Raw genomic sequence first — 16665 nt, 5'->3', positions numbered from 1 at the left:
TAGCAGTTAAAACAGATTTATTGAGGAGAGGGGAGTGGAGGCAGATAGAATGAGAGAGCGAGCCAGAGAGTTTAGACCCTTAAATTCTTGAAGAGGTGTTAAGAATGACTACCAAAATAAAAATAAGAAAGAAAAAAAAAAAAAAAAAGATCCAAACAAGAGGCCCTACATTCGGCTAAATGCGTGCTTAGGTTTCTATCCAGCATGGGCTGAGCTTTCCAAGTAGGATGCTCCGCCAGGGGCTCCTTCCACTTTGACCTCTCTCTCTCTCTCTCTCTCTCGCCCTCTCCCTCTCTCTGCCTCCCCTTTCCTCCATCCGTCAAGCCTTCCTTTCCACCCGCCTCAGTTAGTCCTGCCTCTCGGGGCATGTTGGTGGAGAGGGCAGTGTGGGTGGGATCGGGAGCGAGGCGCTGGATCAGAGGGAGGTCTCCAGGCTGTGCAGAGGGCTGGCGGGGGCCGACGGCGAGGCCCGGGGCTTGCCGCTGTTGGCGTCCAGGAAAAAGTGCAGGCCGCTTTCCACGGCGTTATTGTTCTGGTTGGGCGAGGGCGGAGGTGGGGTGGTGGCCAGGGGTGTTGGGGTCGGGGTGGGGGTCGGCGAGGGGCTGGGTGAGGCAGTGGTGCCGCTGGCGTTGTTGTTGTTGCGCTTTGTGGGGGCGTCATCCTCGGCGTCCGTGTCGTCGATGAGGGGGATGTGCGGCTCGGAGTCTTCGATACGGAACTCTGGGTGTGTCATGAAGTTGTGGATGGAGGTACGCGACTCGGGCTTCTCCAGCCCATCATAAGGACATAGGGAGCTACGGAATGCATTCACCACTCGGATCTGCAGGAGGGGAGGGCAATGAATGCAGACAATCAGTAATCAATACATTTGTGCTCAGTACTGTACTTATGAACGCACACACACACACACACACACACACATAAAATCACACACGTGTCCACACAATTTGATATTACAAATCCAGGTTAAAACTTCAGGCAAATGGCCGAGCACAATATTATGTGTACTATTAATATTAGTTCCACCACTTTTATTAATATTATTGATTATTGATGGGGACAATCTGAGTAATGGGACAATCTGAGTAATTGATCAACCCTTACAACCTCCCAAGAGGTGTATGAAGTGTCAGATAGGGCCTCCTCATGCAATATGCAAGGACAAGCACACACATACACACACGCACCCATACACACTCCCAAGGCTGGTGAGTTGAAACAACTTTACTGATTTGGATTCCTTTGTTTTATCATATGCTATTCCTTATTCTTTTTGAGAGACAAAAGACCCTGATTCAAAGGCAGAAAGTAATAGCAATGAGAAAAGAAGAGAGAGAAAACAGAGGGACAGGGAAAGGGAGATTGCGTCTTACCGTGACTGTTCCAAATCAAATCAAATAGTTTTAAAAATAAATAAGTCTTAACACATTCAATGAAGTGGTTTCTTGTGAGACTCGAGAGTCTTGGCCAAATCAATTGAAAGAGCTTGAAGAAAGGACAGAGAGAAAGACAGAGACAGAAAGAGTGAAATCTACCAATAAGTAAAGTCAGGAAGAGGACAGAAGTTATTTGTCTGGCATGCTTAAGGAGGAGTAGGAGAGAGTGAGGGACTGAGATCAGCTCATTTGATTATGGTTGTGGAGAAGAGGGGGAAAAAAATAAACGCAAGAGAGACAACTTTCCAGAGAGCAGCCAAGCAGATCTAAAGCTGTACAGCACAAACAGAGAAAAAAACAACTGACAAACGAGACTCGAGACAGAGAGTGCGAAAGAGAGAAAGAGAGAGAGAGAGAGAGAGAGAGAGAGAGAGAGAGAGAGAGAGAGAGAGAGAGAGAGAGAGAGAGAGAGAGAGAGAGAGAGACCCATGCAGAGCGGTGCTACCTTTTCCTTCAACAGTAGTAAACCTTTGAGTATAGCCCATGACACATTGCATTAAGGAGGAATCTAAGGAGGAATATGGCGTAGTCAGTGGTCAAGGCTTTTTGTGGGTTGTGAATGATTGACTTTTTGCAGTTGACCAGACACACAGGACACACTTGGGCTATATAATAAAATATGGTTATATTATATTAGAGTCAAGAGTAGAAGTCAGAATCAATGTGTGCAGGGTAGCAGGGTACCTAGAAGAAAATAATGTTAGCATTACATATTCCATGAGCTGGGGGAGAAATTAATGTATTAACATGACTACTTCCATCTCCAAACCTGTAAGAGAATGGTTGAAGCAGAAGTGGCAGCCCTTTGTACAGGAAAACAAGATAAGTAGTGATGACTTCAATAAACATATTAATGTAATATTTCTGCAGTCTTCCTCGTAATGGATTTTTCCAGACAGACATTCCCGAACCACCTAAAATGCTATAAAAACTAAATATACTACAACAATCTACTCCTCAGGAGTGTGTCGTCTCACTGGACACACACACACAGCCTTCAGGAAATCAACCCCAGGAGAAACCTATTAAGAGTCTCCAATGGGTCACACTCTCTATTCTAAATCTGGTGACCGTCAGACACATCAGCCAACATGGCCTTACACACACCCAGTTTCCTACACATCAGATTCTCCCTGACCACATTCAAGAGACATTGCCAGAGGAGAGCCGGTTTCATTTCACTCTCCTCTCCTATCTTATATATATATATATATTGGTCATAGCCTTTGGGAGGTGACCATGGGCATATACTCAAATACATTTATAAAAACAGGGACTAAAGAGCGGCAACAGGGGGGAGGGCCGAGGCACAACAGCTGCAGACAGACTAGACATAGAGTCACTCTGCTGGAGGGAGAGAGACAGATATGCACATGTGCACAGTCAATCTAGCCCTGAGAGGGGGGGGGGGGAGAGAGAGACCCAGCCACAAGCTAGAGAGCAAAACGGTGGACAGACGTCAGGGGCGCAGCGGCGTCCGAATGGCACAGTAGACAACAGCAACGCACATTTATATTTACATATACAGTCAGAGAGATAACAGCCGTCGCACACTAGCAGCAATGTGGAGCATGTTTGCGCATTTGTTTGGTTTTGAGAGGGGACAGCATGGTGGGGGATATAAAGGGGGGGGGGGGGCATTAGGGAGAAATATGTAGAACGTTAGCGAATGTCGCCGAGGGGCGACATTGTTAATCTCATGCACTAAGGAAACACGCACTCACACCCCACAGCGGCAGAAGCGGTGCTGGCAGCAGTGGCAGTAGAAAAGGCTACATGTGAAGGGCTAGAAACATTGGTTACATCGTGCTGTTGGCTGGTGCTGGAGGGCTGGCGCCTGAGGGCCCCCTGAAAGGAAGTGCCACTCTGGAACGCATTGACTACATCCATCTGTAAGGAATCAGAGAGCGTGACAGGGGCAGAGCCCACAGAACGCACAGGAGAGAGAGAGAGAGAGAGAGAGAGAGAGAGAGAGAGAGAGAGAGAGAGAGAGAGAGAGAGAGAGAGAGAGAGAGAGAGAGAGAGAGAGAGAGAGAGAGAGAGAGAGAAGAAAGAAAACAATTGAAGGAGCAAAGAGAGAAAAAAAGAAGAAAAAATAGAAATCAGAGAAGAGAGATGCAGAAACAAGAAGGGGAAAAAGCACATAAGAGAACACAGAAGAGAAGAAAAAAAGGCACCCAGTTTAAAGCCATTTCCAACAGAGTAAAATAAGTACGAGATAACAGCAGCCAAGAGATGAAAGAGAGGAAAAAAGGCACTGCTCAAAAAGGAGTCTGACCAGGAAAGTAGCCCTTAGCTCAATCTAGCCCTTAGCCCTATAGTCCTATGGATAACTGCTGGCTGCTTTTAAACATCCATTACATATCTGGGCCAAGATGGCAGGGTATGGCTTCTCCGCCTCAGCGACATGGAACATGTTACGGATGAAAGGTACAGACTGGCTCAGAATTGCTGAGGAGTCAGTAGGAATTGGAGGGAAACAGATGTGGGAATAAACAGATGGGGAGGATACTGTTTAGCTTGTAGTTCGTAGAGAAACTACTTGGCTAATTGAGAGGGAAATGGTGGTGGAAGAGGGCTTGGGAAAGCTGAGAGGAGAGAAAATTGTCTGGGCGCAAGAGGCAGTACCTGGGTCTGAATGCGGTTGAGGCCACGGAACCAGAGGATCTGGCCACGGCGCAGCTCACGCTCCGCGTGGTCGATCTCCTCCATTTCCTCCATGTCTTCCAGTTCCTCGGCAGGGATCTCATCCTTCTGCGTGCCGTGGCCCGCCGGCCTCAGGAACTTCAGCCAGCTCGTGGGAACTGAAGAGATGACCTACCAGAGCGCAGATACAACCAACTGAGTGAGGTAGTGCCTTTGCAACAGAACACTCAGGACTATAGCAATGTATGGACTAAAACAGAGGTAAACAATGCTACACGAACTGACAGAATACAGGTGCTTTTATTGCAAGTACCAGCGCAAGATCTTCGATTTGACATTACTTAGCAGAATTGGTTGATGTCAGTAATCTTAAACTATCAGTAACTATCAGTAGTGCAGACAGTATACTTACATGTACAGTATGACAATATTATTCCTAGTCAATCACAGATCAACTGCAAGACGATAGCATTACATGAATACACCAACAGGTGTTATGTATTTTGAGAATCTTTTCCCCATTAATTACCTGGACTGTGGCAGCCCACCATAGTACTACCTTATCTTGCCACAGCGTTACAATGCATTTGAAATATCTTTAGACTTATACGAGTAATTATACCTTGTCCCGCTGCTTTGGCAAAGCATCTCTGCCACGCTACCCTCTCCTGCTGTATGCATGTTAATTTTGAAAAGCTATGCTGACATAACTGGAATGAGTTTAAACTAGTAAAATTGTACTAGGCTTTAACCAACCGATTTGGTTTTATTGCACAACTGTGGACTCCATTTCTGACCCCTCAAATATTGTGCATTATTACATGGCTCTTCACAAGGCAAGTAGAACACTCCATTGGCTTGAATGGGATTTCCCAAAGTTCTACGGTAAAATATTTTCATGTAATTACCGCTGCAAACATATAATTACCGCTGTCAATGGCAACGGGTTTTGTGCTTCTGATACGTCCTTCATATCACTACGCAAGGACTGGAACTTCATTCAAAGTGAAAGCAGACGGTTGAACAGCTGTGTTCTAAAGAATGTTTGATTCAAGTTCAGCGTGTGTTGCGAACTATTTGTTTCTCAGCAAATGCCACGATGAACGGTAACAAATAGGCTAGGCTATGTAGGCTAAAGTCATATCGTGGGGAGTTTATTATTTCGTTTTGGCAAGTAGCCGTGTAATAAGCGGGATAATGTATAGAACGCCGGTTCACCCTGTCGGGACTTATTTTCCCAATAATGACCGGCGTTCTATACATTATCCCTTACATATTGAGGATTAAAATCAGGTTATCAGGTTGTATCAGTCCCACATGACTAGTAAACAAAGGACCAGGAGATCATATTCAGTCTGCTCACCAGGAGAACATGGTGTTGACTTGGGCACAGCCAATGCACTGCTCAGCAACTAATAATAACCCTACAGTGATGGAGCTGTAAACCAACACACATCTAATGCAATGTTTATAATACTACAGATGCTTAGAACATCTAAAGACTTGCTGATGGTTGCCAGCCGTGTTTATTTTTATGTCTGGAGCATTTAAGCCATTTGTCCTTACTTAACCACTAGGGGGAGCCCCACTACCACAGTCAAAACATGACTCCTTGCAGGTGAGCATTGTGTGGCCAGCAGTGATGATGAAGAACTAGTCTGGAGGCTTACCTGACCCCAGAGGAGACAGCCAAAGCCAAGGAAGACGCACCAGAGCCATTGGTCAATAGTGAGACCAACACAGCTAAAGGGCTTCCCTCCAAATTGCACAATGACAATCTGCCAAGAGGAAAAACGCTTGTTAATAAAGGGAGAGGAAAAAGCATGCTGTGGTCACCAAGTTCAGATTAAGAATCAGAGTGGTCCCCCACCTGGATGAGGAAGGTGCCAAAGACTATGCTGCAGAAGATGAGGTTGTTGAAGATCCCATCAAACACGTTCCTCTCGCCATGGATCTTACGGGCGTTGATCTCGTTGAAGAGCTGCATCATGACGAAGGTGTTAAAGACGATGGTATAGTGTTCGGAGGGTCCGGCATGGAGAGGGGCGTTTCTGCCGCTGTCGATGTCAAATATCTTCTCACCTGAGAAACACAAGCGTCATTAAAACAACTCTATCTGTCGACACAGGTAAAGGAAAAGTCTAATGAAGGGAAGTCTTATATTGGCAGGGTCATGTCATATGTCACAAGATTAGAAGAGATTGGTATCTGATTCTCAGTTAAAGTGAGGATGCACAGATACAGCACCGACCTGGTGGTCTGGAGTGAAGGAAATAGAACTAAAATTCCACGGTTGGGATCTCCCATAATAAGTAGTGTGTCACTATGATATGGTTTTTGTGATTTGGGAATGAGCAGGGTTGATTGATCTTACCAACAAAGAGCAGTGAGAAGATGATGGTGAGCTGGTAAACGGCATGGCCAAATATGTTCTTCATCATGGTCTTCGAGATAAGAGGCTTGTTGCGTCCATAAGGCTTCCTGAGTAAGAGGGACTCGGTGGGGGGCTCGGTGGCTAGCGCCAGGGAGGCGAAGGTATCCATGATCAGGTTCACCCACAGCATCTGTACCGCTTTCAGGGGAGAGTCCTGCACAGGGAACCCCGACAATATTACACACAAAATGTACATTCATTCAACTTACGGAGAGTAGCATTAGATTTAGCTGGATGACTGACAGCATTAATCTACATCTAAAAACAAGCTCTGTGGTTAGGACCAGAGTGTTTCTGTTGCAAACGGAGGTCTTCAGGTACATGCACGGATGCAACAGAATGAATTTTACAGTCAAGGTTATATGAATGTCACGGTAAGCACTTTGTTTCACAAGGTATAAAAATGAAACCTTCTTGAAATATTACTTTTGTTTACATATTTCAAGGTTTAATATGTGGGACCCCCAGGGATGGGAAAAGTACAGCTGGTGGATGTGTGCGGGATGCCAGTGGCGTGAATCCCGGCATAGGGCACGCTTCCCAAACTGGGGAGCAGTGTGATAGAGTGCCATCACTATATGTATGCGCTCTGACTGCCAAATCAACGAGCCTGGCAGTTTGGCGTTGCAGTCAAGCTGCAGGTTTGTTACCCTGGTGACCCGAGTTTGTGTTTGAGACAGAGTGGAGTGACTGCTCTCTCCCCTCGTTACACATATCCATCCAATGGTATATAGGTGTTGTTGAAGTGGCCACAGAAATAAATGTAGTTTTTTACCTTTATTATCAGGTTGAATATTTGTATAAAATAGGTTTTATTACCATTTCAAGTTGTTAACATAATTTAAGTAAGACTGGTTAAGTGAGTTGCATCATCATATACTGTCCTTTTTGTAGCATATTTGAAGAGTTCAGATGCAAAACCCTCCAAATCCGTCTGACCACTTTTCTTTTAAATGAGCATTTATAATCTGGCTCCTATAGGTTTTTGCCTATAAATCGATATTTCATACCAGGAAGATGGTGGTATTTAGTGGGTTTTGAAGTAAAATTATTTGATTAACGTATACTATGTGTGGAGAGCATCCACTCTCCATCTTTATCTCATTTTTGACGTAGGTGGCATTTAGAGGGTTTTGCATCTGAACTCTTCATTTATAGAATATGTGGACAAAAACTTTACTGACTGAACTATATCAGTTTGTTTTGTTATTAGGCTGTTACTACTGTAAGTCTGATGCATATCTGACGTATTTCCTCGCCTAAATACGTTTTAAGAGGTCAACTGTAAAGTTCTAAAGTACTAAAGTTATGTTGGACGAAAATTGAACCTATACTTCAAATACCTGCCATTTTTCACACCGTAAAAAAGTCAGGTCACACAAGTGAGCGAATTATTTGTCTAGCAAAGGAATGGAAAAGACGCTTCTGACCTTGGCTCCCCTTCCCACCCGGCCCCTGCATTATCACACCACGCTGGAGCTCTGTGTCAGTGCGCAGGTCGCCAGCCAACCGCCTACTTGTCACCATTTCACAGCCACCATTTCCAATTGCTTTTAGCCTGGCTGAGCAGTAATTAGCAGCTGCCACCTTGAGCAAGGGACAGGCGCAAGTGACTAGGGTGGGCTTTTTCACCCCCCTTTCCTCCCTCTCTTCTTCTGAGAGAACGCGACTGCATGGATGAGTCAGGTCTGCGATAACTGAACTGTCTGACCTTTGGAGGTGAAAGACCATGTACAGGTTGAACCAAACGCCACAGAAAAGAACATAGATGTCCATTCACTAACTGTACAATCCAAGTTTAATTTAATGTCGCTCTGAGCTACTTGGTTCTCATCAAGCTAAAACAAGCTGTTCACTTGATGACTGTGAGCAAGAGTTTGTGATTATGTACCAGCATGTTGACCTAATTATTTATATATAAAGTTACAGAACATTCCTTACTTCCACCAATTTAGGATACAAGGACTTCATTCAGAACCGCTCCCGGTAATAGGTGTGTGTTTATGTACATGTATTTTCATAATGGCCATGGGCTCTGGGGCTGTACCTGTGTGATGCAGGCTCCAGTGAAGGCCACGATCACAGCTACCACATTGACGGTGAGCTGGAACTGCAGGAACTTGGAGATGCTGTCATAGACATTACGCCCCCACATCACCGCCCTCACGATGCTGCTGAAGTTGTCATCTGTCAGGATGATGTCCGACGCTTCTTTGGCCACGTCTGTGCCAGCGATGCCCTGTCAGAACAAAAGCACGCACACACACACATGCACACACAGATGATCAGACCTGTCATGCAAACATGTCCATCATTTATTTGTATGTCCCCAGCAGCAAAACAGAGCATGCCCTCTTCTAAATAGTCCTTGTACTGGGGGGAGACCAGCAGGGATTTGCAACTGACAGGCTCGTTACCATAGCAAACCCGACGTCGGCTTTCTTCAAGGCGGGGCCGTCGTTGGTGCCATCTCCCGTCACCGCCACTACTTGTCTTTGCTCTGTGACGGTGCTGTCGATTATACCTGCAAAACAAAATCACTGTGTTAAACAGTGCCGTTACAGTGTTCTCTCAACAGCTCACCAAATCCACCCATGGTGGGCAGGTGGTAAGAGTGAACAAAATGGCCGTACCTTTCACTAGCGTGTGCTTATCTGTGGGGGAGGACCGGGCCAGCACTCGTAACTTGGGCCAGATCTTATCAATGCGTTCTTGTTCAATCTGGAAAGGACAACTAGATCTCAAAACAAGTCTCACACAATGTTCACATTTAGCCTTTTAACTAAAGAAAATCAAAAATTGGTCGCACTCCAAATTTTTTTTTTTTTTCCCCTCGCTGATTTATTTTACTAGCAACAGGGGTAAGTGAACAAACGTTTCAGCCTTATGGCCTTCGTCAGTGTCACCCACAAGAAAACGAACGGGAGAGCGCGGTGTTTGCAAAAAAAAGCCCTTTAACTACAACCATGGTATTAGTTATAACTAAATCACACTTTAGTAATCAAACCAATTTTTTGCCAATTTCTCTCACCTCTCCCTTCTCATTTCGGATGCGGCGGTTGAACTCTTTTCCCTCTAAGCAGATGAAGTCGTCGCCTGGCTGCAGGATACCACACTTGGTTGCTATGGCGCGGGCTGTGTTGATGTTGTCCCCTGTGACCATACGCACGGTGATTCCGGCACGCTGGCACTTCCTTATAGCATCAGGGACCTGAGTGGCAAAGCAATTGGGGCGTTGGCATCCTCTTCAGCATGCAAATAGGTCTACGTAAATATTTGGCAACTAAAAGCAGGATGTAATACTACTGGGGTCGGTTGCACAAAACATTGATGAGTGCTGTTGACTGTAAAATGGTTTGTGTGTGACAGTTACACACATGTTCCGTGTTGTGCATGCATTACTTGAAAAGAACTAGCTCCAGTTATGTATGAACAGTGAAGGTAATGAACTCTTAAAAATGTGAAAAACGTGAACTTGAAGAAGTGAAAATTGAACAATATGAACTATGAAAATTGAACAACTTAAAGCTACATCTATCATGTGTGAACATGCTTAACAAAATATGGGAACTAAAAGTGCATTACGAATATAATCAGTGGGAGCCCTGTGCTTGTTTCCCTGCAACAAGAAGGTTCCATCTGGGGGTGATGGAAGACAGTGACACCCTCAGTGTGTTTGAAATGTCCAGTCGATTGCGCAATTTGGTCTTCGTTGCAGTCATTGCCGAAAACCCGGCCTCGCATAGATACGTGGTGGGAAATGGTAGCAACGTTTTCAGCGCTTTTACGGCTATCTCGGGATATTCTGCTTTGGTTTTCGTTCAAAAACCCGCCAGGGCTGGAGGTTTCCTCATAGCCTACACACTCTTAAGACCACCGTTATTTGCAATTTCGATCAACTGCTCTTCCTCCTGCGCTGACAAGTTAGGACTATTCAGGATATTGACAAATGGGTTGCGGACACACTCATTGGTTTGCCGTGGATCTTTGGAGGATGGGAAGTAATGCTCAAACTCATTTGAAAGCGCAACAAGGTGATCGCGCACCAGCTGCGAGAGAAAGGGCCCTGCCTCAGTCTCTCCCAAAACCCCCACTACTGTTTGGAACATATCAAATACACCCCGATCCACTCGTCGTACCCACAAATCAAGCTTGGCTTTAAATGCAGCGACTTTATCTGCCAGTTTAAAGACAGTCGTCATTCTCCCCTGCAGTGACAGGTTGAGGTCATTAAGCAACCCGAATATGTCACACAGGTAAGCGAGTTTTGACACCCAGCCCTAATCACTAAAATATGCAGCTAACGGTGACTTTTTTTTCTGTAAGAAATCTCTGCAGCGGCTCTCGCAACTCAAACACTCTGGCCAGTGACCTGCAACCAACCAACTTGGATAGCGTACCACGGTGACCCATTCACCCTCTCTAACAACTGTGCCTCAATATCCTCTGACATATCATCAATTCGCCTATGGACAGTGCTTGCAGAAAGCGTTACCTAAGCTATTTTTTTTAGTCCCCCCCCCCCCCTTAAGGAGTTCATTGCACATGCCTTTACCAGCAGGCAGAATTAACTCTTCCCCAATAGTAAAGGGCTTCTTTGATTTAGCAATCCGACTAGCCACTATGAGGCTTTTAGCGCAGCCACGTTCACCGATGTGGTTGCTTTACGCACTAGTTTTTTGTCCTTCTTGCTCGCGTTTCTTACGCTCAAATAACTCAAGGGGTTTGTCTTTAAGTGTAGGATGCTTGGACTCTAGATGTCGAATTAGCTTTGATGGTTTCATTGTTTCGTTTGACAACTTATCGCTAAATACCACACATAAAGGACTTGGTGCATGCGAGTCACCGGTCTCTGCGAAACCATATTTTAAATATGACTCGTCATATTTCGTATTGAATGACCCCTTCTTTTTCTTTGAGGTATCTGGCTCACCATCGTCAGTGGATATTATTGCGAATGTGACATTATTGCGAATTAAATTGAGTTTATTTAGTTTGCATGCATTTTTTTTTTAAACTCTTGTCGTAGGCTACGGCCCGGTTAGGAATGTCCCGCGGCCCGGTCCGGTGGTTGGGGACCGCTGCTTTAAGCAAATATGCTCACTAGCTCACTATGCTCACACAGTGTATCACTTCTCCCCACGAAAGGGCCCCTTCATATTTAATCTGATGCCAGACATCTCTGGTGCTTCAGTGCTGCCATGGCTGATAAGAGGCTTGTCACAGAGTTCACTTCTGCCCCGCCAGACCAAGATTAATGGGTCATGACCTATACTACACCATACTATATGATGTTATTGCAAAGCATTATGGGTGACACCCATACTGTCACACAGCAGACACATTTCCCACCCTGAGGCAAAACCCTACAGTAATGGTGTAACTCAGGGGTGGGCAAACTTTTTGGCTCAAGGGCCACATTGGACACAAATTGGCCAGTGGCCGGCCGCAAATACTGCTAATTTGATGACGTTTAACAAATGTATAAATTGTGCACTGTCGCTTTAAGAACAATTCACGTTTAGTTCTCAATGATCTTCTGCCAGCTCCGCTCCGGTGGCTAGTGCTGTACCCTCTCACAGTTTATAAATGGTCAATAGTGGGAACTACTGTTGCCTTCATGATTTCCTTTTAAAAGTTTCTTATAAGGAGGAGTTATCAATTGTCAACAATGACAAGCCAGCTGGAAATTGCCGCTCTCTCTCCCTCTCGTGAGCGCTCAGGCGTGTTCACAATTAAATGGAGTAGCATAACATTCAAGTTAGATCTGCTGCAAAGGACATAACAAAGAGTAGGCCAGTCATCTCTATGTTACATGATGTTTTGACATTGACATTGTAAACATTCTCTAAGAAGAGTGAAAAGAAGTTTGCAGTAAAGCTAAAATAGCGAGCAGCCCGATAACCAAATGAAATGCTCGTCGGGCCGGATTAAAGTGCTTGGCGGGCCAAATCCGGCACGCAGTTTGCTCACCCCTGGTGTAACTGACCTGAATTTGTGCACTGGCGGGTGAATTTGGTTAACTTACCAGCCACTGTGGTGGGTAATTAGATATACCACAAATATACAGATATGGGTTGATAGTTAAAAATAATTAAGTGTCGTAGGGATCGTGTAATGTCATCAGTAGCCTATAGGGGTAAATCGCGCTGATTTAAAGTTATCTACAATAACTACCAGTGAGCCGCAGTCTCCCCCGCAGCGCTTCACTTTTTGGCTCTACCATAGTAGGGCTGAAACGATTCATCGAGTTACTCGAATCGATGACGTCGACGCAAAAAATACGTCGACGCAAAATATGAGTGTCGATTCGTCAAGCATAACATGTGCTGCTAAATATTTTTAATTTTACACCTTCAGTGTTTTCCATACGTTGACTAATCTGTGGCTGGGCACCACGAAATCAAAACCGGCCACCACACATTGATGTTCTATGTTGTAGTCCTACTATTTAAATTAAAGATAAGATAATTTCATTGAGCTGCACTTTTTACTCACACAGCCTTTCCTCGCCCCGCCCGCTCTCTCTCGTAACGAGCCCGCTGCTCCTCTGCATGTGATTTAATAACAAATTATTCACGATTGTTTAAGGATTGTTGTTGCCACATAGAAGCACTGCATAGAACACAGTGGGCTAAATTGCTATTAAATCCGCTGAGAATCGTCGTGACCATGCTGCGCAAATTTGTTCAAAACTACAGCATTAAAGTTAAGGTAAACTCTGCTAAGGTATTATCACAACATAGTACATGCAGGAGACTAAACTAAGTTAAGTTACAGTATGCAATCAAGCAGTATTTCAAAGCTAACGTTAGAATTCTGGTTTGGATGTCAAGTTTAGCATGCTTACTTGCAGCTGCTTGTATTCGTTACTCAGGCTCATTTTATTGACTGAATGTTTGCAAAATCCCGATGTAAATGGAAAAGTGTTTTCCAAGACTCAAAAGTGCTTGTCCAAAGGAGAAGTATGAACAGTTATTTGAACTAACTACGTTATGAATTGCATCCACACATCAGCAGCCTTTTAACTGTGTTAATGTTAATTGCAAGGATTCCCACACGAACGTCTTAAAATGACAGGCACTCAATTAGACATACACTACTGAACTTTATTGAATGCTACCTCTGACTAAGAATGCACGAGTGCAGAATGCATGGAGGTCTATGGAGCTGTACCCCTCAAAATCCACTTTTCTCGGGATATAATTTTTTTATATAGTATTGTATTCGAAAGGGAAGGCAAAGAAAACACACTTGGTTGAGTATTATATTTTTTAAAGTCACTTAATTGTTCTAAAAAGCCTTTCAAATGTGTCAATGACGTCATTCATTAGCACAATGCTAGCGTGTTATGTGCAACAACGACCCAACCTGTAAGAAATCAAAAGGACATAAGTACTCGTTCATTCAACTTTTGACCTATAACCCATGTTGAAGTTATACAAACTACAATCAAATCTGAGATTTGTCAACGACAATCGGGTGAAAGAGACAAATTTAGCCGTCTAGCTCCATTGACTCCCATTCATTCTGCACTCATGGCGATCGCCCCCAGTGGAACTCTGGTGGAACTGCATCCAAAATTCGGTACAATGAGTGGCAAGGCTCTCCGTAGACGGGCTCTTCAATCTTTGGTGATACATTCTAAATTTAGCTGGCGCAATGGCTTAGTCAAGATATCCATAAATGGCAGAGAATGTCTAAAGTTTACAAGTAAAGTTTTGGGATCATTACATACTCAAAAAGGAAAAGAACAAGCATCTGAACCTAAATATCCACTTCATGCTGTTTCACCAAGCATAAAGCAGGCTAGGCTATTAATCAATCTATCTAGCCTATCCATCATCTATCTACGTAGCCTATACATGGATTTCTATGGAACGTCACGAAAACATGCATGCGCAACCAAGAGGCAGAAAGCACCATAGAACAGCATAGAGCAATGCAAACGAGCAAAAGAATACAATGAGTTTTTGCGCTGAAAACTGCACCAATTCAAAATTACGATGGTTAGAGAATGTTAAATATGTTCAATATCCCTAACGGAATGCATGTCTTCGGCAACAATGACAAAATACGATGTTATATTAATAATCCAAATGAACGTCAAACTTTGAAATATAGTCTGAAATGAGATGTTATTATCATTGAGACAACAGGGGTATACAAAAAAATCCGATTGTAGCTTACAACAGCCGACTATTTAGGTTAAGTTTATAACGTTGTGGACAGCCACCAAGCGTCTTCTGCCTCACGGCTGCGCGCACATCTAGTTTTGTTGGTAAACGGGAAACCCGTGTATAGCCTACATTGATGTTGGCTGATTTTAATCACATACTGTATTTGTAGCGATGTCGTGATAGTTAAAAACATCAAAGCTAAACAAGCTAAGTAAACTTATTCACGTTCAATTGCAAGACAGTATGCCTAAAAAAGAACCCCTCACACACATGCATGCACCCTCATCTTTCCTCACGCACCGCACGCGTGCACACACACACACAGGTTGCTAGGTTACCATAGCAAATAGGCTCACCCCAGAAATTATTTTTTAGTAGCCTAATGGTAAAATTATTTGTTAGTAGCCTAATGGTAGGCTATTTTTTAGTAGCCTAATGGTAAAATGATTTGTTAGTAGCCTAATGGTAAATGCTGCAGGTGTAGAAATCTACATAAAACAGATATTTATGTTGATGTCAGGTCTAGATTACAGCATGAAACTTGTTGTAGGCTACATAATAATACATTAAATTGCTTTCCCTCTTCTCCCTCCCAGCACTTCACAACATGGTATGGACAGCTTTGTTCGCCCAGCTAAGTCATGCACAAGAGGCTGCAATTTTACAGAGGGCATTTTGAACATTATTTAATTGATGGCACTGGCACTTAAAAACACTAAATGGGTAAATTGCAATAAATGGGCTTAGTTTTGTAGCCTAATGTTGGAGTTAGAATAAATACCTCTGTGCCAATTGCTTGATCATTTTACAGCCATGTCATTTTCGTTATGCATTGTGTTTTGGTTGTTTAAAAATGAAAAAAAAAAAAAAAAATTTATCCGATTAATCGATCGATAAAGTGCTAGATTAATAGATTACAAAAAGAATCGATAGCTGCAGCCCTATACCATAGGCACACAAAGTGCGCCCAAATTCACCCATTCTTCTCTGTTGAACTACTTGCTAAGTACTCATCACACAGAGATCACATGAAAGAGCATTTTCTCAGCTTTTAAAAAAATATCAACGTGGTCTCCAACTTCGGGCTTTAAGCGTTTCTTAAAACTGAGCTGTGCTTAAATCGCCTAGATATCTGTAAAATCAGAAGATATACAGCTCATGGCTCATAATTATTTATTTTCACAAAATGCTAAGCATGCATTTCAATTTCTTAAAACTGAGCTGTGCGTAAATTGGTCTGTAGATAGATAAATAGAAAATAAAATGTTAAATATAGCCTAGATATCTGTAAATATTAAAATCAGATGAAGGCTACACAATATAGTTAGATCAAGTTGGATAGCCCCAAAACTTATACCAATGGATTGTGTCTTAAAGGAGCCACACCACTTTTATGACACTATGGCATATGAATGCTGTTCTGTGACCTTTAGTATGTTGCTACTGTGCATGGAGGACGGGCCAATTATGAGTTCTGTCCAACACTGATAGTAGGTTTAGAGAAAAATTCAGCACATTTTACTCATATCGCACTAATACTGATAACCGTGATAATTTGATATCATGACCAAAATGTTCATACCGTATCTCTAGTGGCTGGTGAAACAATTCAGTGGCTGGTAGATTTTGGAATCCACCAGCCACAGTGGCAGATGGACAAAATATTTCATTTCCATTCCTGGTGTAAGCCCATTAACCCTCTATACCCCAGTGGAGGGTTTTCAAATATTTCAAAAACATTATTTCAGAAACCTAAGAACCAAGAATAACTAAAAATCTAATGAAAGGTGTCAATTGTAAGTTTCTTTCAGTTTAAAGATTAGAAATGGCTCTTTCAAATGATATGATCCATTATGAAGTTTCCCATAGATGGCCATAGGCCTACTCACTTACAGTCTCAAAGTCTTTCACTAACAAAAAGTTATAAATATGGTTCACATATTTCTGTATTAGAAGCTGGGAAACAAGA

The 16665-nt window shown here is 43.4% G+C and overlaps 1 protein-coding gene across 11 annotated transcripts in view; it reads right to left on the bottom strand.

Moving 5' to 3' along the window:
- atp2b1a (ATPase plasma membrane Ca2+ transporting 1a) overlaps window positions 1-16665 on the bottom strand; it is a 45659-nt gene continuing 28994 nt past the window's right edge. For 9 of the 11 annotated variants that reach the window (XM_042078143.1, XM_042078144.1, XM_042078145.1 and 6 more), the window contains 10 exons: window positions 9548-9727; window positions 9150-9237; window positions 8934-9040; window positions 8564-8755; window positions 6457-6670; window positions 5953-6164; window positions 5753-5860; window positions 4065-4253; window positions 3240-3326; window positions 1-820 (listed from right to left, as the gene is read on the bottom strand). In XM_042078143.1, the coding sequence (XP_041934077.1) occupies window positions 416-820; window positions 3240-3326; window positions 4065-4253; window positions 5753-5860; window positions 5953-6164; window positions 6457-6670; window positions 8564-8755; window positions 8934-9040; window positions 9150-9237; window positions 9548-9727 (1782 nt within the window). In that variant the 3' untranslated portion in view covers window positions 1-415. The remainder of the gene's footprint in view (window positions 821-3239; window positions 3327-4064; window positions 4254-5752; window positions 5861-5952; window positions 6165-6456; window positions 6671-8563; window positions 8756-8933; window positions 9041-9149; window positions 9238-9547; window positions 9728-16665) is intronic. The other 2 variants (XM_042078150.1, XM_042078151.1) reach the window with 1 other exon arrangement.

The sequence above is a fragment of the Alosa sapidissima genome, chromosome 22, assembly GCF_018492685.1.
Source record: "Alosa sapidissima isolate fAloSap1 chromosome 22, fAloSap1.pri, whole genome shotgun sequence".
Classification (NCBI taxonomy): Eukaryota; Metazoa; Chordata; class Actinopteri; order Clupeiformes; family Clupeidae; genus Alosa; species Alosa sapidissima.
The sequence above is the reverse complement of the archived record's forward strand: the minus strand, read 5'-3'. Positions and strand labels throughout refer to the sequence as shown.